This window comes from Caloenas nicobarica, chromosome 14 (assembly GCF_036013445.1).
Source record: "Caloenas nicobarica isolate bCalNic1 chromosome 14, bCalNic1.hap1, whole genome shotgun sequence".
NCBI classification, from domain to species: Eukaryota; Metazoa; Chordata; class Aves; order Columbiformes; family Columbidae; genus Caloenas; species Caloenas nicobarica.
The window spans coordinates 7,694,806-7,717,573 of NC_088258.1; the positions used below are offsets into that span (position 1 = coordinate 7,694,806).

The window sequence follows — 22,768 nt, forward strand, 5'->3', positions numbered from 1 at the left end:
ACATAAAGTAACATGACAAAGAAACCACATACCTTTCCTGTATCTGGCTTTTTTTTCCTCCTTTGTCCTCCGGCTCCAAGATTTGGGGTCTTGTCCTTTGTCTGATGAGTAACTCCAGCGGAAGCGTCTAAAAGGAGTTTGTGTTGAGCGCTGCACCTCGGCTGGGGGCTCCAGAAGCAGCAGCTCCCGCGGGGACGGGCGCTGCAGCCCAGAGCTGCGGAGCAGCAGAGCAGGACTGCAGCAGCTGCAGCCACTGCTAATTGGGGAAGGTCTAATTAAACTACCCCAGGAGCAGTGATCTGGTTTCTCCCGCCACTTACCTTTGACTGAAACTCATGGAAGGGAACTGAAAAAAAACCTCCTTGACTGAGTGTGGCTCTCAGAGGAAACCAGCTCTTAATGCAGTAACACTCAGAGATGTAGCACACTTTACTGAAACAATCTATTTTGCAGTTGAAGGTTTTTCTCTCTGAAAATTTAAACCCGACAATTGGAATGGGTGTGCCTAGCCATGGGGAAAAGAGGCCTTTTACTTACATGAGCAATTACAACACACGCTGCAAAATTGAACCTTAATCTCAAAAAAAACCCCCCAAATTGCCTCCCATGTATTCTTGGTAAATGAGGAGCTATACAGTAGTATAGTTTCAGACTTTATTTTTGAGAAAATCTCAAGATTTAAGTAACAGGTCTTAATGATAAATGAAAACATTAATATTGCAGTGGATTTACATAGAACATCACATTTTTAACAATGATTGATACAGAGTATTTGTCATGCAAATCACTTGTGTACACCAAGTAATACTTATATCAATACATATCTGTACAGTATTTACATTTTATATTTAAACTCTAGCTAGAAACATTTTCCAAGAAAATATAGAAATGAAACTGGTAAGCCACAAGTCTTAATTTGTAGCGTTTGGTCTACAACAGACCGAGCTTTTCCAGCAAGCATATCTACATAGATATGTAATAAATCTTAAAAATATGCATTGTTTTTATATATGAAGCATTATAAATGCTGCTCAGTTTACAAAGGTTCAGTTTTGTACCAGTTTAAAACAGTTCAAAATGTTTAGTGATGTAGAGCCTATTTTGTCAGAATATTGTAAAATTTAAGTCAGTCCAGCTGAGCTTAAGTATTATGTACAGTTCTCTCCCTTGCTCACACTGGCACCGTGGCTGCCGGTGGTGGCCAAATGGCTCGGACACCGAGCAAAGCCACACGCGTGGCACAAGCAGCAGGTGGCTCCTGCTGGCCCCTGTAGCTGTGAAGGGCAACGTTCAGAACAAAAAAGCTGAAGAATTCTGCAAATTTCAGTGCAACGAAAGGGAGAAGTCTGCTGTCCCCACAGGACTCGGCCTCAGCGTGGCCAAACCGTAACAGGCTCCGCTTGAGGCCACCGAGCAGCCAGTCTTGGTAGCTACCCCTGGACTTGAAGCCCAATAAAAAAGGGAAAGGTTGAGAGATTTTTCTTCACTCTCATGGATAGTACCTGATTTGGCCAAAATTTTCACAAGCCACTTTGTTTTACTGGCCTCATGGCCAGTGGAAATTTTGGGCCAGTTTCACTCCCTGTTAATACTGTTTACAAAGAACATCTGAAATCAAATATTATCACACACAAGACTGCTATTCCATTAGCTTTGGTAAATTAGATAGATATATTGAGCACCACAAATAGCTGTTTAAGATGTCGCATTTTAATGCTAAGAAATAATATATTTCCTGCTATAATATTCTCAGTTACAGGTTACTCTAAATAATTATTTCTGCCAGATATAAGAACTTCAAACTAAATACAGCAAATGAACTCTCAAGGCATTTCCTTCATGCTTATAGGCAGACATCCTCACGTGGTTAAATAAATAGATTTTTCTTGAAGGTGATATTTCAGAAGATAAGAATTGATACAAAAGTGCTTCCTGGCTTACTAATGCTTTTGTAATCTCACATTTCTCTAGAAATACTTTATTTGCTGTTTTTTACCTTTACACTCATTAGTACCACTGACTCTGGCTTATCACTATTTGCATGACAAATCTACTTGTCCAAAGCCAAAACCGATGTACGAACTGCCTGAAAACAAACCCCGAAGTTGCGGAACAGAGGACTCAAAACGAGCGGCGTCAGCAGCTCTGCAATCGTGCTGCTTTGCAAACACAGGACATACAACTTGGTTTGTCTCTATAAGCAGTTTACATGTGTTCCATTCAGCAAAGATGTCCCCACACTGATACTTATCCAAGGATTCTACCTCCTTTGGTTGAATTTTACTCCCCTGAAAGTACTGGGATTTGGGCATTGACCCAAGCAGATTGCGGTTCCACGCACTGGGGAAAATCGAAGGTGTAGAAAAGTTTCTCTTGTTCTTTTCCTCTTGGCCTTTTTTGCAAACATGCAATAAAGCAAAACACTCACAGGCTGACACCCCATGAAAAACAAGGCAAATAAGTAAGACAGGAACAAAGAAACAGACTCTCCCTTATAGTTAAAAGGAGATTTGAACCAGATTAACTGAACAAGTCTGTGTTTTTGCCAGTGCAGCACATTCCCCTGTAGCGTATCCAGAGATGCTTCTGTAACTCCAACCACCAAAATTGCTTTGACGAAGTATTTGGTCTCTAAGCATTCCTTGGCACAGTAGGCACGGCTCAGGTTCAATGAGTTTGTCAAAAACTGAATACAAACAGAAGCAGTAGGGTCCAAAAAAAAAAAAAAAAAAAAAAAAAAATCACCTTTGGCCCCCCTGGTAGAATTAGGGGCTTTACCTTAAGAATGGTATGTGAGCTATCAATAGAAAAGCAGAGGAAAATCTGCCATAGTGGTTTACGTGTTACTGAAAGACTATCAGTAGGACCACAGACAGATCAGCAAATAAAAAAAAAAAAAAAAGGACATGCTCGTGGAGGAGTTTAGTTGCACTTGGTAATCGATGTGTAAGATTTTATTTTTTAAGTAAAAATACCGAGATCTATTTACTTTTTCAATTTCAACTGCTGAAGCAGAGATCTGAAAAATCACCTTTAAGAATGCAATAAAAATACTGAACTTTTCTGTATGTCCAAAGTTTGTCATCAAGCAAAGGAACAAAACCTGCTTGCTTAACTATATAGGGCTGTATCTTACAAAAAGATTTCACCTTCCTGGATTTTCCCTTTAAAAAACACAAAATGCATGTTAAATTATGTAGGGGTGTTTTCACATGCAAAGCCTCAACTCATGCAAGCCATGTCATCTTACTCCTTTAGTAGTAACTTAGTGTTAATTAAACTACAACATATCTAAAACAACACAAGGAGGATGTTACTATATAAAAAGCAGATTAAACCAGTCATTAAATCTTACTGCTTATTGTGAGCGTATGAGCAGACAGGAATGAGTTTTAGCAAATATCAAACCATGTCTGTACTTAGTGTCACGTCTACAGACTCAAACCTTTGCTGTTGGGACCTGCGTATATTCCAGCGCACATCAACCAAACCCTTTGGCACAACTCGTTACCTGCACAGCTGCCAGGCTGCTGCTGAGCTGCATTTCTGAAGAAGAAAAGGTGCTTCCATAAAGGTAAGAGAGCGAATCCTAAATGAAAGCTTCACACAGCTGTCAACTTACTGTGAAACGCACAAGAACACATTTACTGTGAAACTGATACTGAGATTGTGGGTTTTCTGCTGACAGAAAAATGAAGTGCTAGGTCAGGTCACACTGTACTTTTGATACATTTTAGTGAGAGATGAAAATCTTATAATCACTCCTCCTTTCACAGAAATGTGCTCAAACAACAGGTATAGGACATTTTACTATTACCTTCGAGTTCCTTCCCTCCCAACCCAAGTAAACTGGAGTTGTAACTAATGTTAGTGAAAACAAGGCTTCTGTGTTTTCAGTTGAATTAAGTTCCAATATAATCATCCTCTGGGATTTGAAGCTTACTTCAAATTACACGCCAATAACTTTACCTTGAAAGGTCTTGTCACGGTTTTGTGTCTTAGTAAAGTATATATATATATAAAAATTACAGTTATCATCCTCATTTTGTTTGTCCAATTTTTACATTATCACTCAACTGCACGCTCATTTGTAGGTTGATGCAGTTATACAAGTTGCTGATCATGTTCTATTTCTTATTTGCAATTCTTCGTTTCCTTGTTGCCAGCATATCGTAAAAGGGATCCCTGCTGATACTTGCTCTAGAAGAAAAAAAAAGTAATCATCGGTTTTTTTAACAAATATTTTTGAAAACCAAAACTATTTTGTTCTCTTTTCCCTGTGGATGACTCCACACTCTTATTAAGATAACGGATGGTTCACTTCTAAGCATCACAAATATTTCTTTAGAAAAAGATGTTATTCAGCTGTGATTGGTGCGAGTTCATACCTTCATCTTGACTATTATTTGTTTAAGTGTGGGTCTGCTTTATAAACCTTACAAGACAAAGTCAAGCTGTGAAAGTTTAAAGCTGCACTGTGAACGTGCTTAAGATACACGTCACGAAAGTTGATTACTAGGTGAAGTAAGAATCTAATAAAATCAGGGTTAAAGATGATTCACACAAGGCTTTACACTTGCTTTAAAAAAAATTTAGAATCCACATTTTCCTCATCTGAGTTTGTAGCACTATTGCCTTAGGACCAGACAGTAACGGGAGACTTGTATCTTGATTTGTCAACCCCACACAGCGTGTCATTTATCCTGGAGGACGTAGCCATATCAGAATTCTTCAAACAAGTTGGAATGCAAATTCTCTTGGTATCTTATTCCAAAAAGAGCTTACACTTAATTTCTGAAATACATTTACGACTTTTGACTCACTTGATAGATTTTATCCACTCTTCCTTTTCTTCCGGGGTGGGAGCAGATATTCTGTACACTACGTGGTTGCCTTCCACCACTCTACCATCAGCTTCAGTTTTACATGCTTTGATTACTTGACCTTTATGACTGGGGTTATAGAGCTCAAAGCAGTTCTGGAGGGTAGAAATGAAGAAATACATTTTAAAAACAAAACAAAACCGACAAACATCTTAATTTAACACTACGTCTAAGTTCTATATGGTCTACTACTCTTCATTTATAAAAAAAAATTAAAATATCTTACTGGTTTTCTAGGGTCTTCAACTTCTCTTATGCTAAGATTTTCTAATGGAATAATTCCTCTAGGTTCTTTGTCCTAAAAAGTTTAAAAATTACCACATTATTAGCCACTTAAATATCCTGATTGCAAACAAAGTTCACTGTAATACATACTCACTGTTGTGTATTCAAAGTAATACAGGCAGTTATCAGTCAGAATAAACCATCTCCGTTTCCACGTTTTCACTCTTCCCCCTACAACCAAAAGGTACGGCTGAATTAGACGTGTGTCGCTGTCGAGGCTTCAACAATGGATAAGAAAGTAATTCCATTTTTCTTGTCTTTCAAAATATGGATTAATTACTTAATCGTAAATGGATCAGGCACAGATGAGCTGAGGTTAAAGGAGCATGTTACTGTAACTCTCGCATGAAGATCAAACTCCTGAGGCAGTATTAACTACGGTGCTGCTGACCAGCCACACAACTGGGAGCTCTGAAGTTGCAAATGTCTCCTCTCATACAGATAATGCGATAGTTCGGCAGTCAGACCTGCTCCCCTGTCCAAGCCACCACAGTTGTTTACTGCATCAAAAATAAGAATACGGTCCTCAGAAATGCATTCAGTGCTGCTACAGCAAAGGGAGGCCAACCACCAGCAAAACTAGTCACCGGGTTCCAGCAACAGGACCAACCCTCTCCACAGCCTGTCTGTGCAAGGAAAGGGTCCCATCAATCAAATTCAGGGAGTTTTATCCCCTTCCTTTCACTCCACTCATGAGCATACATGTCATTAAGAACCCTATCTCTACTTTCAGATTTAACATCAAGTGCATAAGATGTTTATAAATATTATTAGCAAAACAAATATGATGTGTCGTCAAGCAGGAACAAATCCTATGCCAAAACATACTGGGTTTAGTCACTTTTCATCACTTAGTATTTTAAAAACGTGTTCTCTTTATGGGTTAATACACCATTGAGTACACATGACAGAAGAAATACTGCTCCAAAAATGCCAATTTTTCCTGCATTTTCAGTTTAGACAAGAGCAACCACAGAGCTCCTCTTTCTTATACCTGCTGATGTCCCACCATAGGGAACAGTTCCTTTTGGAACCACACGTTGTCTCAGCCCTTCCTGCTGTTGGCTGCTTCAGAACACGTCTAGCATTCCACAATTACATTATTTTAAAAACTCATTTCCAGGAATGACTATTGTAGATAAAGCATTCGTGTGTTATTAATATACAGGCTTGGTTCCACCATAGTTATCTGACTGCAGGATTATGTCACCACCTGTGCATCATCCATTCAGCAGTGATTTAATCTCATTAACCCAACATCTCAGTAGTTGATCTTGCTATTGAACACCCATGCATAAAAGAGTACTATTAATACACACAAGACACCGATTTAATCCAAGTCATATAACTAAATCCAAGACAGGAGCACATTTTTTTAATCTTTTCGTTCTACTTGAGATAGCTGGGTTTTTGTTTAATATAATCCAAATCATATTAACGAACCACTCTAGGAATATAATGAAATTTCTTGATATCAGCCCACTACGTGTTTGCATTGCAGACCGAGTACGTTGCATGTCGTGTCCTCCTTTTGCCTGGTTCCAGGACCTACACGGTAACCAGCGCTAACACACTGCAATGCTCAACACACTCAATAAACTTTATGTTTCCACTACACGCACAAACATCTTAAGAAAAATTTAATCTGCAAGCAGGTGCGGTGAAATAAGAGAAGGCAAAATAGTGCAAGATGCAGAAGCTGTGAGAGAATGAATGGTTGAGTGGAGACAGTGAGGGAAGAACTGGTGGCATCTTAATACAACCACTGTGACAGATCCTTAAATAAAGCATTCCAGAAACAGTCAAACTGGCACGTAAGTCACTAGAAAAATTCCCATCACCTGGCCTGAGAGCTGGTTCAAGCATCAGGAAGTATTCAGGCTTGGAACGGAAAGCTGACAAACTTTAGCTTGACTCACTTCCAGATCAATGAATAAGCAGCTGCCCAGTCAAGACGACTGCCGGGACAGTCCGCGCTGTCACCGTAACGTGACGTTTTTCATACACCCCCATGTTCATTGCCATGATTTTAACTCAGGTTGTGCTCTCTAAAGTTAACAGGTTAACATCATTTAACATTTTTATGGCACAAAAACGCCACCATGTTTTTCAGGCTGGCAATAACATCAGCCAGCATCACATCCTGGTTTGCCCAGTTCCAGTAGAAACACAACTCGGCAGGAGAGAGGGTGAACCAAACAGGCACACAGCTTGTATCACAGAGGCAGCTTAAACCGAGCAAGGCTGTTTCTCAAACTGTGGTATCATGTCAAAAGACAATTAATAAAAAATAACCAGGTAATCACCATATATTTAAAAGAAGGCCTGCTTATAATTTAAGGCAGAAACACCAGACTTACACCACACACCTCCTAGAACACCACGAAGTGCCAAGTAGCAAGTGACATTTGAGTTTGCCGAAATTTTTCCTGGCAACATCCCCTCTCTTTGGAAAAGCCAGACTTCTCAAACCTGAAACCTTTTGTAATCAGTTTTGATGAAGCTTTTGTCATTAAACATTTCCCAGCTCCAGGACAGTATTGGTGTTGAAGCCAGAAGATGAAATATCTCCAACAACATCCCTCCTACTGCTCCCTTCACCCCAAACCAGTCAGTAGCTCGTTGGGTTCCAGCGCTCATGGGACTCATGGAAATGGACCCTAAATCCCCGCTCCACCAAACTAGGAGTTACTCTCCTCTTCCAGAAAAAAACAGCACGGGAGGATTTTTTTTGCAGAATAAGGAACTGTTCTCACATATAAGTCTCTGTCTTCCCGCTGCCTCCCGTTACTTCGTTGTGGCTGTCAACAGCAGAGAAACTCTGTTAAAGCTTGAAAGGCAATCTGAGCTGTACTCATCAAGTTCGCAGGGGTCACCATATAACATGCATTTAATACGCCTTTACAACAGGCTAAAACCCAAGAAGCTGGCTGATAAGGCTTTGCGCCCCGTAAACACTGCATGCAAGATTAATGGGTAAGAACTCGTGATAACAAAACATTCTTTTCCTTGGCCGAGACTGCTGCAGGCTCACAAAACAACAAAGGGCTTTAGTACCATAGTTCGTGTCTTATTCCAGCTCCCAGCCTTTTAAAGATTAAAACTGGAAGGAATTAAGTTAGCAGAAGAGGCTCAAGAAAATCAGAGTAGGAATCCATAAACGTTTACAGAAGTGGAGAGATGTCAGTGTGTACTTCTCAAAGAACTAGCTGATTAAAATTCAAAGACATTTCAAACAACAAAATAAAGCAGCATGATATCTTGTCGGTAGAAATCTAAGGAAACCACAAGAAAAGGCCACAACAAGGCAAAATGTGCAGAAGGAGGAACAGAAACACTCTTCGCCTATGTAACCCAACATAGGATTATTTTTTTTCCAACTCTGGGCAAAGCACAAACTAGAGAACAAGGTAAAAGAAACCACCTATATCAAAGGGAAAAACAACTGGCAATGACTTCGAAAACACCAATTTCAAAATTGAAGGCGGTGTTAGGACTAAAGGCAGTAACGTATCTAAAGTTACAAAATTCTACCCAAATCTTCAGCACATTTCTATAAAGTTTGAGATGGGAAAGACAGACACGCACATCAAGAACGTTTTTTTCTTCTCAGTTAATTTAGATGCCACTAGGTGGAACAGACTCAGAAACTGTACATCTATACAGATGATTGGATCGAAGTTTGAGTTTCTTCAAAAAAGAAGTTTCCCTTGACCACGACATTAAGTGCCACAACCTAGAACAGCATCAGTCACCAGGAGAGCCAGGCAGGTGCCAGAAAGCACCAGCTCCTTGATCAACCATCGCTGTTGTCTTGCCCTGGGATCAGGGAGTAGAAACCACATCCTCTCACAGGCAGATGTGCTGGAATAAGCACCACTGGCGGGATGGGCCCAGACGCGAAGCTTTTGGACAATCTCCAAGCTCTCAGTAACTGCCTGACTGGCAGAAAGAATTAACACCACCATGTGTCTGGCTTGAATCATTTCCTCTCCAGTTTGGTGGAATAATGTCACAGTTTCCTCTCTAACTAGAAGAAAATATTATACAAACCAAGCTATTTGCAAGAGAAGCTGTTTTAGGCAAGAAAACACCTCCCTGTGCAAAACGATTGTAACTTGGGCATTAGGACGGAGAACACAGAAAATAATTTAAAAATGAAGTGGATGGCAGAAAATGTCATGGTACTAACACCACTAATAATGATGACGCAGAAAAACCTACAAGCTCATAATGTCTCAAGCTGCTCTGTGAGGATTCATTAGCACTCAGCAGCTTTCAGTTCTTTCCTTGTAGCATTCATTTTCATTACGCCATGCTTCAAACAATGTAGAACTGAACGATAATTTAGGTTTACCGAGATAAAAGATGTCTATATAAAGGCACCAGCTGAGTCTGGACAGATAAAACCAGAATTGCTGTCTGGCCGCCAGGTTTGGCTCTCAGACTTGCACAAAGTCACCTCTGAACAATTCAGAGCAGCAAACTCTCCGAAAGCGTTTTGCACGCTCCGAGATTTCTAAAGCCCAACGCCAGGCTAGAGAGTTGGAGCGGTCTCTAGGATGAACTTTACCATACATGAAAGTTTCACGATATCCACCTCCTGCCCAGAGGATAATCAATACAGTTAGCTGGAATACTCAAAAGAGGGCCACAAGTAGATAAACGGGAAGGGCTGACTATAAGAAAAACTAAATACAAAATACTGTCTTGATATACTCTGGGTTTGGGAGTTGTCTTAGTCTTATTTATAGTTTTATATAAAACCTTCTATTTCAACTTTTCAGTATTATCACAACTAAGCACTTAAACTCTCACACAGGAACATAGTCTCCTTCGCATTTCAACAATACTGAAACTTTTAGTATCAGCATCTTCTAGAACCGAAGGAAACCCTGTCCATTTCACAAGAAGTGTTTCCCAACAGAAAGGCCTGTAAAAATGGAAACAATACGACTGAGACAGCATTCTCAAACATACAGTTTAAGTCTCCTAGCAAACAGGAAACTCAAAGTAGAGGAAAGACAAAAGAAAATTTTTTTAAAAGTTTGCCAGGTTTATTTCTGGTCACTGCATCTCAAGTAGCAAAATGGTTTTGTCTGTACCAGTCCGTGTCTGCTGAAAAGAAATGCAGTCTTTCATGGAAGTGCAGCTTCACGCATGCACTGATTCACCAGAGGCTTCCGGACATGTTTCATTTCTTTATTCTAATAACCCTCACGCCATGGGGGTGTTACGTGCACCACCCTTCCGTTTCACACGTGCTTATACAACTGGGTTTTCTGTGCACCTTCTCTCATCTGTGTCATACGTAATGAAAAGTTGGTTTAATTGACCTTGTACCAGAGCCAGAGATGGATTGTGCAGAAACACCTGGCAGCTCTCACTGACTTCCAGTCGCCTTTTTTCTTCAATTTCTTTGTTCCACTCTTCTACACACGCTCACACTCCAGCTTGCACTCTCAGTATGTGTAGTGGTATATGAGAGCGCACTTGCAACAGAAAGAGAAATACGCACAGCACGGGCTTATACTCAGCCTCTTCTCCAGAAAGCACATTTTATCTACATCACCTTCGAAGTGTTTTCTGTTGAGATAGCTACCATCTCACACTACAAAATGGAGAAAAGCTGCAAAGTCATCTTTGAAATTGTGCCAGCTGAGCGAACGCACGTCAAATAGCAAGAGTCCTGCGTTTCTGTAGTTAGAAAGACAAAGAGCTCTATAGCATCTGTAGCACGAAGGTCAAAATAAGACATTGGGGAGCATGTGAATGAATTCCAAATGCTTCCTTTTCACATGTAACTCCTTCCAGCACTAGCATGACCAGTACAACAGGCTCATGGCTCTAATCAGGCTCTACTTCCACCATACTCACCCCCGGCACACATCTCTTTTCACACTTCAGCCATCATTCCCCAAGTGCCAAATTCCTTCTACTTAAACAAGCAGCAACTGGCTCTACTGGAGCACGTACTGGTGTTTTTTATTGAAATTTTATTTCGACATGTGTTTTTCAATCTCCTTTATATAGGAAAAACTTCTCTAAGCCCAAGTGGAAAAGTGAATCTCAACAACTTTAAAAGAGTCTGTAAACAAGGGCATCTTGCATTGCCAGGAGACCGCCAATTACCAGAGGTTTCTACAAGCCTAAATTTGATGCTCATTTAAGCGCCTGTTTAGTAAGCTAAATGTATGATTTACAAAGGAAAATAAGCAAAGAACAGTTTTTAAAAATGGATAATAATCAATCTTTCAATAATCTAATATAATTGATATACAAGTAACAAAACCACCCTGGAACTTCATTACAAGAGTAAGACATTTTCCCTCAGTAGAAATTATTCTTCCCTTGTTACATTCTTCAATGAATGAGAAAAGAAGGTTGAATAGATGTCTTTATTTTTCTGCTTTATAGGTGAACACGTTCTTTTGCAGAACACACTCGCATGTGAGCTAGACACTGACATGCCAGTCTTTCAGAGTACCACTGACCATTCTGTTAGTGACACTGAGTGAAAAAACAAAATGGTACAATAAATTTGATTTTTTAAAAAAAGACAAAAAAAACCACCAACCACAAACAGGAGGAAGGAGGAAGAAAATTAAAGAATGAGCAACTGAAGTAGAGGGGACTGGAAAGCAATCGGATACGTACCTCCTAACGCAGAATAAGCAGAGACAGCCAGTCACAGAACAGAAAGGTGATAGAGGTCATAGGCCATAAGGAAAACAAGAAGGCACATTTAAACCACTCATTAAGAAATCATAGCCAAAACCAAACCAAGAGAAAGTCACAAATAATATGGAAAAATAAAGACATACAAAAAAAAAAAATTTGAAGAGAAATCCTTTTTTCATACACAGAAAACTGAGTTGAAATATCACACGGTTTTCTGCAATGACCTTATGGAGACTCAGCTGTTATTTCTCAGTCACAGCATGTGGCAAATACCATATGGTGTTTCCTTTTTGTCACTGAGTTTTTATTTCTCATAGATCAGAAATAAAAGTCCAAAGTTTGAAAAAATTTGGATATGTAAAATAAGAAGTAACAACCTTTAGATGTAAAGGAGTTACTATTTTGGTTCGTACATTTTAAAATACAAATTATAAAGTTAACCCTATTACTTTCACAAGAAAGCAGATAGACATGGAAGCAGCAAACACACTAACAACGAACAAACATAGCAGCAAAACTGCCCTTATAACTAACCTAATTTCAGCAGCCAACCTTCTCTATCTGGGTTAAAAAATGTATGCGTTAGATCATTTCCATCATCCTCTGGAATTTTAAACGGCTCATTCTTAATACTTTCATATAAATTCTAGAAGAATAAAAAAAAAAAAAGAGGGAAGAGACCTCATTAATAAATGTCTAACAGAAAATGCAATCAGGACATCTTAGTGCTTCTCAGACTATTTATAAAAAAGCATAGGAGATGCTGTCCATAAAATTCTGGACCACCCATTCTCAATCTTTGTTTACTACTTTGATTAAGTTTGATTTTAAACTACTTCATCTATAAACAAGTGTTTCTTTAACAGATTTTTATAAGCACTCCTTGCAAACACATTTTTTTCTTTAACTTCAGCATTCAGTATTTCAAAGAGTTTCAGCTTCAGGTCTCATTTAGTGCAAGGTTTGCCAAATGAATCTGGGTTTTCAGAAGATGGTTCAGACCATGACACTGTCTTAGAGAAATAAGTATTTTTACTGATATCTCAAGCAACAGGAGGAAACTCCAAGACACATGGAAAGAAATGAGAAGCAGTAACAAAACAATGACTTTTACTATTTTTTCCATCTTTGACTTATCCAGAAATACTACTACTTTTTTTTTTTCCATAAGAAGCCAATTGCACAAGAATTTTGCCATCAGCAAACTATTGAGAGATATAGAGTGTTTTCTCTGGAATCTCTGATCCTCAACAAAAGATTGAATATAGGGAGAACTAGCTCAAAGCAGCTGTGAATATCAGAAAATGCTTCTCAGCTACTCAAATGGTTATGCATGTTAGAAAACACTCTTACTTGCCCTTGACAAATTTGCCTGAGAACTGCTGTACATGTTTCTAAGTTTCCTATTAAAAACACAAAGCAATGCCTTGTCTTACCCGGTCTAACTTACCCGTAGTAATTCTTCTGGAAGGTCTCCACCTTCATTAATTCCACGATTCATAGAAATAAACCTCTCTACTGTTGGTTTATCTCTTACATTGTGGTTGTGCAGACTGGTATTTAACATAATGATCGCAAAGGACAGCACATAGCATGTATCTGAAAAAAGATGCGAAAAATTACCTTAATGTGTTGTGGCACAAACGTGTAAAATGGATTGATAAAGTAAAACAAACAGGTAGTCAAAAATCCTGAACACTAGACATGAAAGCAAAGTCTCAAATCTTTCTTTAAACTGTTGAAGTAAGCCTAAGAAGAAAAAATATGTAATTATTCAAGTTACAAGCCAGTATGAGAAAAACAGCACAATAGAATTCAAAACACTTTTTTAACTCTTTGAAATCATTGCTATCAGCCTAAATGAACATTTTACTTGAAACACTGAGGTGTTCTTGGGCAAAACGGTCTCTGCACACAGATTTTGCCTAGATCATACTGGTAGATCCTATAACAGACATGGTCAGACTCCTGTTCAAAGTACTTCCAAAGCTTTCTCCAAAGAGAAAGAACAGTGTCTTCAAAATAACATTTGAACTGCATTTAAACAGACGGAAAATTACATTGACTCAATTTCTTGGCATACACAAGGTGGCTAGTACCACTGAATAATATCAAAAGATGACCAAGGAGCCTCTTGACATGGTTATGATTATTCTCTCAGAATTCAAGTACAAGCTCCTGTGCAAGAAAAAGCAGGACAGAAACCTCTGTGCTACAAAGAGGAAAAATGTGTTTGCATCTTCAGCATTTTGTTTTCCGTAAGTATTTTCCTCTCTAGCTGTTGCAGACCTGCTTTACATTAACCTTTGCCTGGCCTATTTGTTCCTCAAACTAAGTGATCAACAGCAAGTTCTGTATATAACTAAAGAGATCAACAATGCCAGAACACAAGGGCATCCTGTGCAGCATCACAAAGTTCCGTTAGCTTTTAGGACTTGAGTAATTCTAAAGCAAGTAATTCAATGGACAACTGAGGTGCATTTCTAACTGAGATAAATTATTGCTGAGCAGACTGCTAAAGAGAAAGGACAGAGTCCTCACAACAAAAATGGATGACTTTCTAGAGAATATACTATAGCCACGCATAGGTGGACTTGATACAGAGATAATGAGGTGCAAAGTCCTTATAACTGACAGACAAGACTACCGAACCTATTGGTCTCTTCTGCCTTTAAGCCTCTGAGAATCTTATTTTTCAATTCCCAGCCAAAATATTTGGTGACATTTCTAAAGTGTGTTTCACACTTTAAATGGCTTAGATATATATTAATGCTGAAGTTTTATAAATGGAAACACATTCTGACCATAAGCTTGCATGTCCTGGAAACAAAGTGTAGGATTAGACAGTTGCATTTTCTCAGTACTTAACAACTCCTATTATTTCCTGTGACTAACCTGTAGACTGGAAGACTCCTGGGTTACAAAGGCAATAGCGTGAAGCAAAAGCTTCCATCATACGATCAATTTTTTGAGCCTCTCCTGGGAGTCTGAAGCTCCACAGAAACTGCCTACAAAAGGGAAGAATAGTTGTTGGACTCATTCCAATATTTATATATTAAGCGTATATTACTAATAATCAGAAACAAAACAAAACCAGCAATGTCTATAAAATGTCCTAGAAACATGTTCTCGATCTTTCAACACACAAGTCAGGAGCTATTATAAAGCAACATGCACAGATGGCTAGCCCAGTAATGCAGCCAGCAACACTGCATGCTATCAGGCAAGATATGACAGTTCATGTTCTGAGACTCTCCTTTTTCCAAACTGGTAAACAATTTTCTGTATGCATCCCATTTTTGCCATGAGAATGCTATGGGGAAACAGTTAGTTCAATCCACCCTGGGTTTCCTGGCTACTACAAGCAATAAACACTCGGCTAGATTTTATTTACAATGTAAAAAGACAAATTATATAAAATTTCTGGTAGGGGAGAGAAACAAGGAATACAAAAACACTTAACATCTTTACTTGAACTCATCAAAAACATTTTAAAAACAGTAACAGCAACAAGAAAAACTCCAGTGCTTAGAGAGGTGCTGCCTGTCAAGTGTAAATTTACCCTACAAGAATCAGACCTAGATCTTAAAAAGAAAGACTCATTATATCGTTTCAATAATTTCGTAATATATGCAGGAGATCTGTGCTCCTGTTTAGCAGCACGACCTGGAACACAGTTTTTACTTTTATAACTTACTCTTTCTACATATAGGTACACTGGAATGCATACAGGACAGAAGTCTTCATAAATTTACTTTTGGCACACTATGGCACAAAAAATCTCCAATGAATTTAACCACTTATTCTCTTCTTTCTTAGCAAAAGAATTATCTAAATTATAACAGATCTAAACCAGCAAAGTTACATGCTCTGCCATGCAAAACAGGTTCTCAATATTCCCTGTACACCAACTGGGTGGCAATATAATAACCATTTATTCCTCTCTTCATCAGTTTTCATTTTAGAACATTATATTAAAGTGTCACAGGCCATCTTTAGTTTGTCAGTTCTACCTACTGTCTTTTACTCACCTCGTGCAAGGTTCCAACCCAGATCACGAATTTTGTAAGCTACCAAAATACAAACATTTAATAGTAGCAGCTGCTGAGGAAGAATAAAGTCAAACCTAATGTTAAATTGGGTAACAGAGAGAGGAACACGAAGCCTCCCAGACAAGCTTCAGCAGCCAGAAAAAAGGCTTCCTTAGCTCGAGCCTCAGGCAGCTCAAGTTATCATCACCACATCACTCAACCACAGCAAAGCTGTTCTGACTCCACATCACAAGGCACTGCACCAGAGACAAAGATCACACGGACATTTCAATTTATCTGGTGTCACGAGGGAGTCACTTGTGACAACAAAACTGGCACGACTGTCTAAATCAACTTGATTTGCTAAATCTGTTATGGATTTCCACCAAGACGAGAAGGGACTTCACAAGGTCACTGTATGCTGGCAGCCCAGAGAAATCAAGTAAACTGTTCGGATAGCAAGGGAAAGAGAGTACACTAAGATAATACACTTTATTTCACACGACAAGTGGGAAACTCTGAGGGAAGCAGAAGAAAACAGCTTGGTTCAAAGTCTACCTATTGGCAACTGAACATAATCAACGATTATGGTCAGTGGGATTCCCCTCTTCCCGCCCAGAGGAACAAATTGAGGTGGAAGGAAAGGAGAAAGAACATGGCAGCAAAGAAAATGATTTATTTGTTTGGGTTAGGAGTTTTGTTTGGTTTTTTAACCTATCTCAGACCTTCTCATGTCCACACATGGCAGGCACACCAAAGAGTTATGGCTATGTTTTAGTTGTTTGTATTCATCTGAAGTAATTAGAAGTTTCCACCTTCAAAGGCAGCACACACAAGCAATTGGAAGGGTTAAACCACAGCTGTCTCTGCTAACTTGCACAGTAACGCGTATAACCGTGCCGAGCTGCAGATCAGCTTTCTGACAAATAAATCAACACAGTGACTCATATGAACATGCAATTCAATAAAGGAAGCTCAAGTCAAAAAAACAGAAAGAATTTACTCACCTTAAGGCTTGTACGAGATTGAGATCAGCGAACTCATGGAGTTCAACAAAAGCCTGAAGAACTTTAATATTAAATTCATCTCTATGAAAGACAAAAATGTAAACAGACAATTACAATTCTGAACTGTAAAGACTTGTTATTTATCTCTATTTGCTTCCAAGAGTAAGCAAGGAAATAAACGACCATACTGATAGAATCAAGTCATCAAAATAGTTTACACGTTGATTTGAGAAGTATTTTAATATTTAATACTAGTATTTTGCCTGCTTTTGCTGGTACATTAGCAAGAGCCAGTACACTTGAACTGACTTTGGCACCGCTCATTTAAGGGACATTGAAAGGGCCCAGCCTTCTTTGCTTCACATTCGTCATTACTGCACCTGCCCTAATATGGCATGATACCTAATAAACTTATTCAGCAAAAAGTCTTTTGCAGAAATTGTGTCATGAACTTTTAAAACATTGGTTAATGCAAGATTAATTTCTTTAGCCACACGACACGTGAAAAACAAACTATCCCATTTTTCCTCCAAGGACAGAAAATATTAAAGCAGTATATTAATTTATGTACAAAGATAAGGAACAGAAATGATTCGACTGATTGTACCTAAGAAAAACAGCTTTTAAAAAGAGTGACTTAGTACATACTATATTCTTATTCCATTCTCAAAAATTGTTACAATGGAAGTTTACTAAAAATCAAAATAGGTTTTGAACTGGCTTCTTCTCACATGTCTTTTATACCGATACATAAATCACGAGCCAAATGGTGCTTTGTTTGGTACAAAGGTGTTTAAATGCAAAAGTAACATTTAAACACTAACATATTGGGTTTGCATGGCGAGGTTTTGGTAGTGGGTGGGCTACAGGGGTGGCTTCTGTGGGAAGCAGCCAGAAGCTTCTCCCGTGTCCAAGAGAGCCAACGCCAGCGGATCCAGGACGGACCCGCTGCTGGCCGAGCCCACCAGCAACGGTGGAAGCGTCTCTGTGATTACGTATTTTAAAAGGGAGGAAAAAACCTGCACGACAACATGCAACTGGAAAGAGGAGTGAGAATATGCGAGAGAAACAGCTCTGCAGACAGCAAGGTCAGTGAGAAGGAGGGGACGAGGCAGAGAAATTGGGAGTGAAGTTGAGCCTGGGAAGAAGGGAGGGGTGGGGGGAAGGTGTTTTAAGATTTAGTCTTATTTCTCATTATCCTACTCTGATTTGATTGGTGATAAATTAAATTTTCCCCAAGTCAAGTCTGTTTTGCCCCTGACCGTAATCCGTGAGTGATCTCTCCCTGTCCTTAACCTTTCGTTATAATTTTTTCTCCCCGTCCAGCTGAGGATGGGAGTGACAGAGCGGCTTTGGCGGGCACCTGCCGTTCAGCCAGGGCCAACCCACCGCAACTAATGAACACAAAACTATTTGGATGCAGACAGAATTCGGTCTACACCATCACTGAGTCCATTTGCCAGAAGCATAAAGGTTTATACTTAAAGCACACCCTGGGGATTATATCACCAAGACAGAATGTTGCATATCAGCCTCCACCGGAACACAGAGAGGTGTGAACCCACCAAGAAACATCTGCTGCATTACTGACTAACTGCACAGTCAGACTAACCTGCAACACAACTAAACCATAAACCAGACTGTTCATTTATTAGGATGTCCCCATATTGTTTACAGAAAAACACATCAGCTCTGTCAAGCAAAACAAAGCAATTTTCACCCAATTTAGTCATGCACAATTCAACTGCGTGACTACTTTTCAGTGCAGTGAAATCAAGTGGCACAATACTATAATGATTTTGCTTATATGTACATAAAGCTTCAGTAATTCAGAAAATATATTAGCCTTATAGTCTAATTTTTCTTCTAGGTTTTAATGTAGGCTGTGTTAATAGTGATACTTGTGCTGGGTACAGCTCCAAAGAAACCAACCAAATATCATGAAAGGTCTAGGAAACCACTTAAAAAATATTTAAGATTTCTTTATATGTGGGTAAGCCTTCACTTATTTTTTTAAGGTGTAATTCATCCCTTATTTATTATACATTTTAAAGTATTATCTCATTCCATTTTACCATTCACTTTTTTCAGTTTGCTGAGTGCTGTAACACTATAAAAGTGAATAATTTAAATACGCATCTCTTTATGGCAGAATGTTATACAAATATTTCATTCTGTTGACTATCCTGGTCTTGTCTTCAGCTATATTTAGCTAGAATGCAGAAGTAATTCATGATGAGCACCTGAGAGGAAATGGCCAAGTAAAAGAGAATGTCCTCAGACTCCAAGTGCCTTGATAAAAGATAGTACCTAACTCAACAAAAACTCATCTATAATATGCACTGCCATTTTTATAGCACAAATCACTTAATAGCCTGTTTCTGAGGTAGCCACAAAAGCAAAACTATCAGCTTAAGACCACCTCAACTGTCAGATTTCACTTTATCCCAGGGTATTTATTTTACCCCAGGATGTAAAGGCCTAATACATTGTTTTCAGACGAACATGAATAAAAATTATTAGGATTCTGGGAAATCAATACTGGAGTTTAAAGGAGTATGATGAACCAATTCTCCACTCCAGGCCCGACTACCTTAAAGTCTCCATACACGTTCCTAAGATCAGATTGTCATCGCTTCATCTCCATGCCCCTTACTAATTCCTAAAAGTAACAACAACAACAAAGGACAGAAATACCATTCCCACTACCATAATAATATTACACCATTCACAGAAATGAAGAGACATGCAAAAACAATTAAAGTAGACTGACTGGGTACATTAATAAAAGCTCCTTCTAAAGCAAAAAATAATTTAAAACTTTTTTTACTTTAACTGCGCCTTAAAATAGACTTCTTCTGCCTTGTGGCAAAATAGGAGCAATACATTATTTTTTTTTTTCACTTCTCCTAAGATTTTATTATCCAGTTGATAGATTTATACAAAATTTCCTGACTGAATTTGCTATTTAGTATGACCACTGCATTCATCTGTATTTAAGTCTTGAAAAATTCAGAAGATACAATTGAATTGTGTATTTATCCGTAGACATACTCAATATTCAGAAAGGTTCTCTGTATTTTCAGATCAGACCACAGTGCTGCCCAGCAGCATCCCTGCCATGGATGCAAAAGAAAGACCAATACATTTTTTAATTTTAAATGTGATCCTATAACTAGTCACCTGAGTATTACCAATGATTCCAGTGGGGCTGGACATATTGGTAACACCTTTTTGCATGAATACAAGGGTTCTGGGAATAGGGCTACAAAAACTGGAAGTATTTCAGAAGACAATACCAAGGTAAAAGGCAGGCCTTAAAAACAAACAGACTGCTTTATATAATAAGCTTTGTTACAGTTTTGCAATTATGGACATTAACATAAGTGATTTTATAATACTGATTGCCCAAATATTCAAGAGAAACAACATAATGCTGTTGTATAAAAACTGTTGAAATGTCTACATATGCACAAACTTCACAGCAAAGATCTATTTTCAAAATATATATATTACAGTGAAAACTTCCATTAAACCTATTAAAGCCAGGAGGAAATTGCTGAGCAGAAAGTAAGCTGTTGATGCTGTAAATAGATTACGGGTGCCTCAAAAGGGATGTGCCAGAACACATCGCTACAGGAGTATATCCTACATGAGTCAACTTCTAAACCTCCAGAACTGGCATCTGAACCACAACATGTGCAAGCATGTAGGTACACGTACCCCGAGCCACTCTTTGCTTCTGTCTCCTTCTGCTGCCTTTTTTGAAATCAATTCCTGGCTTGCACAGCAATGCAAGTAATTCACATTTTGATTGTGTTTTGCAATACTACGCATAAATATGCATGTCGCACGTTTATCGATTGATAAAGATTGATAAAAGGATTGATAAAGACACGGTGCGGCTGCCCTTTGAGGCACATGCTTACCAGTGGGAAGTCTGTGTGCAGGGAAGAAGACAACACTAAACCCAGCTTATAACTATTGTCCCAGGAACTACCCATTTTAATAAGTAATTTCGTAACTGTCCAATTATTGGCGATTGTAAATCACTCCTCGTCTGGGCATAGTATCAAGAGTTACCGGAACTGTTGCAATGCAAGTCTCAGACATTCCACAAGCTCATGGTATTAAATTCTGCACTATAGCCAAATTTATGGATATTTTCTCAAAATAGTAAGTTATAACAAATTAAGTATCATTCCACAATGTACCCTTTTAAAAACAATAACAACCTAACAGAAAAAAACCACTATCACAATACCATGCTAGTTTTACTTTCTGCTGTAGCTTTTATAGATCTCAGAGTAGCAGAGCAGCTCTTTCACGCAGCCTGTGAAGGGGAAGGTAACAACCAAACCCCCAAAGTTTGCTTTGTAAACCCAAGAATAAAGTTTAAATATTTTTATTTTACCTTTCACCGAGGTAATCTCCAATTACTGTTTTATTTAATCCTTCTCCTTTATAAAGGAACTGTGCAATGTCTTCTGCAGTGTTCTGCAGGAGGTCATTTTCTATCAGAAACTGTATTCCCTAGGAAGAGCAATTCCAGAGGAAAAGGAACGTTATGTTTTCTTCCACAAGCATTTCTGTAAATACCACTCATAACATTTGGTATTAATATACTGACATAGACATATACATAGTACATTAGGAATTACATTAGCCTACAGATTTTTTTTTAAATGAAATGGTAAACAAATGTTTTTCAGTTAGATAAGCAATATTTAGTACTGGTTTAAAGATTAAAATGAGAACATATTTTTAAGGCTAGAAGTACCGGGTGGCAGTTTGAATCCCTCAATAATAGAAATATCAAATATTAATTGAATAATGATTCCATGTTGCTCTTTAGAGTTAATGTGTGAGCTGGCCTGTTCACAATATTGCATAAATGTCTACAGAGACATAATCTGTAAAATAATATAATGAAGAGGTACGTAGAAATAACTTAATTACCACCATGACACAAAATATAGCATCGGTTATAATCTACAAACTGCAACCCAATACATCAAGCCACTACTTGCAGAAGTAGTCACGGCTGAAGATACTGGAACTGGTTTAAAAGAGTTTATGCTGACACTGGGATTATCGGTGACTTCTGGTTGTGCTGGAATTAAGCTATTCACAAAGGGCTTGAACTAGACTATTCACAAAAGACTGTTCGCAAACTAGTCAAGCTTCTACCAGGGAGCTTCCAGCAAAACCAGGAGGAGACTCTTACCCTGGTCCCTCAGGGGGAATGTGACCAAGACCCTGGACTCCTACGCCTCCAAAAATTACTGGCCCTATAACACTCTGGGGATGCCCAGAGAACTTCTGCAAAGCGGTAAAGAAAGGAGACTAAGAGTTATACAAAGATTACGTAAAGGATAGACGGGATGTTATTCCAACACTCCGCAGGTCACGAAGAGCCAGCGCTCTTTCTTCCCGAAACACCCCCAAGACGTGGCTATTCCTGCTGGTTTCATAGAACCGCTAACAGCACGCTAGTGAAAAGTAGGAATGGCAGCTGCAAGTAACCTTAACGTCTTGGATTCCAAATACGTACAGAAGACCTTAACAAACTATTCCAAATCTTTCCTACTAAAATACTTCGTAATTTCGGAAATATTAGAAGTTTTTCTATTTCGGCAAATAGAATATATTTCCTTTTTATTTCATTACAACTGGGAAAACTTCTATTATTTTTTTGATATAGCACAGAAGGCCCTGCAGTAACATTCAAAAAAGTAATCATCTTTCTGTTTGGTCGATTCTGGTTTTTTTTATAACGAAATTATTACCTGCCTGAGAAAAAAAAAAGTCAATTTTCTGACCTAATTTAACAAACAAAATGAACTGTAATGTTATACGGCTTGAAGCTTTTAAAAAAGTC

At 38.6% G+C, this 22,768-nt stretch overlaps 1 protein-coding gene across 2 annotated transcripts in view; it reads right to left on the bottom strand.

Annotated features, from left to right (window-relative positions):
* Positions 1–676: 676 nt before the first annotated feature.
* CYTH3 (cytohesin 3) overlaps positions 677–22,768 on the bottom strand; it is a 50,480-nt gene continuing 28,388 nt past the window's right edge. For both annotated transcript variants that reach the window (XM_065644941.1, XM_065644940.1), the window contains 9 exons: positions 21,302–21,420; positions 16,888–16,968; positions 14,745–14,857; positions 13,300–13,448; positions 12,384–12,495; positions 5,263–5,339; positions 5,110–5,181; positions 4,824–4,978; positions 677–4,200 (listed from right to left, as the gene is read on the bottom strand). In XM_065644941.1, coding sequence (XP_065501013.1) covers positions 4,128–4,200; positions 4,824–4,978; positions 5,110–5,181; positions 5,263–5,339; positions 12,384–12,495; positions 13,300–13,448; positions 14,745–14,857; positions 16,888–16,968; positions 21,302–21,420 — 951 coding nt within the window. In that variant the 3' untranslated portion in view covers positions 677–4,127. The remainder of the gene's footprint in view (positions 4,201–4,823; positions 4,979–5,109; positions 5,182–5,262; positions 5,340–12,383; positions 12,496–13,299; positions 13,449–14,744; positions 14,858–16,887; positions 16,969–21,301; positions 21,421–22,768) is intronic.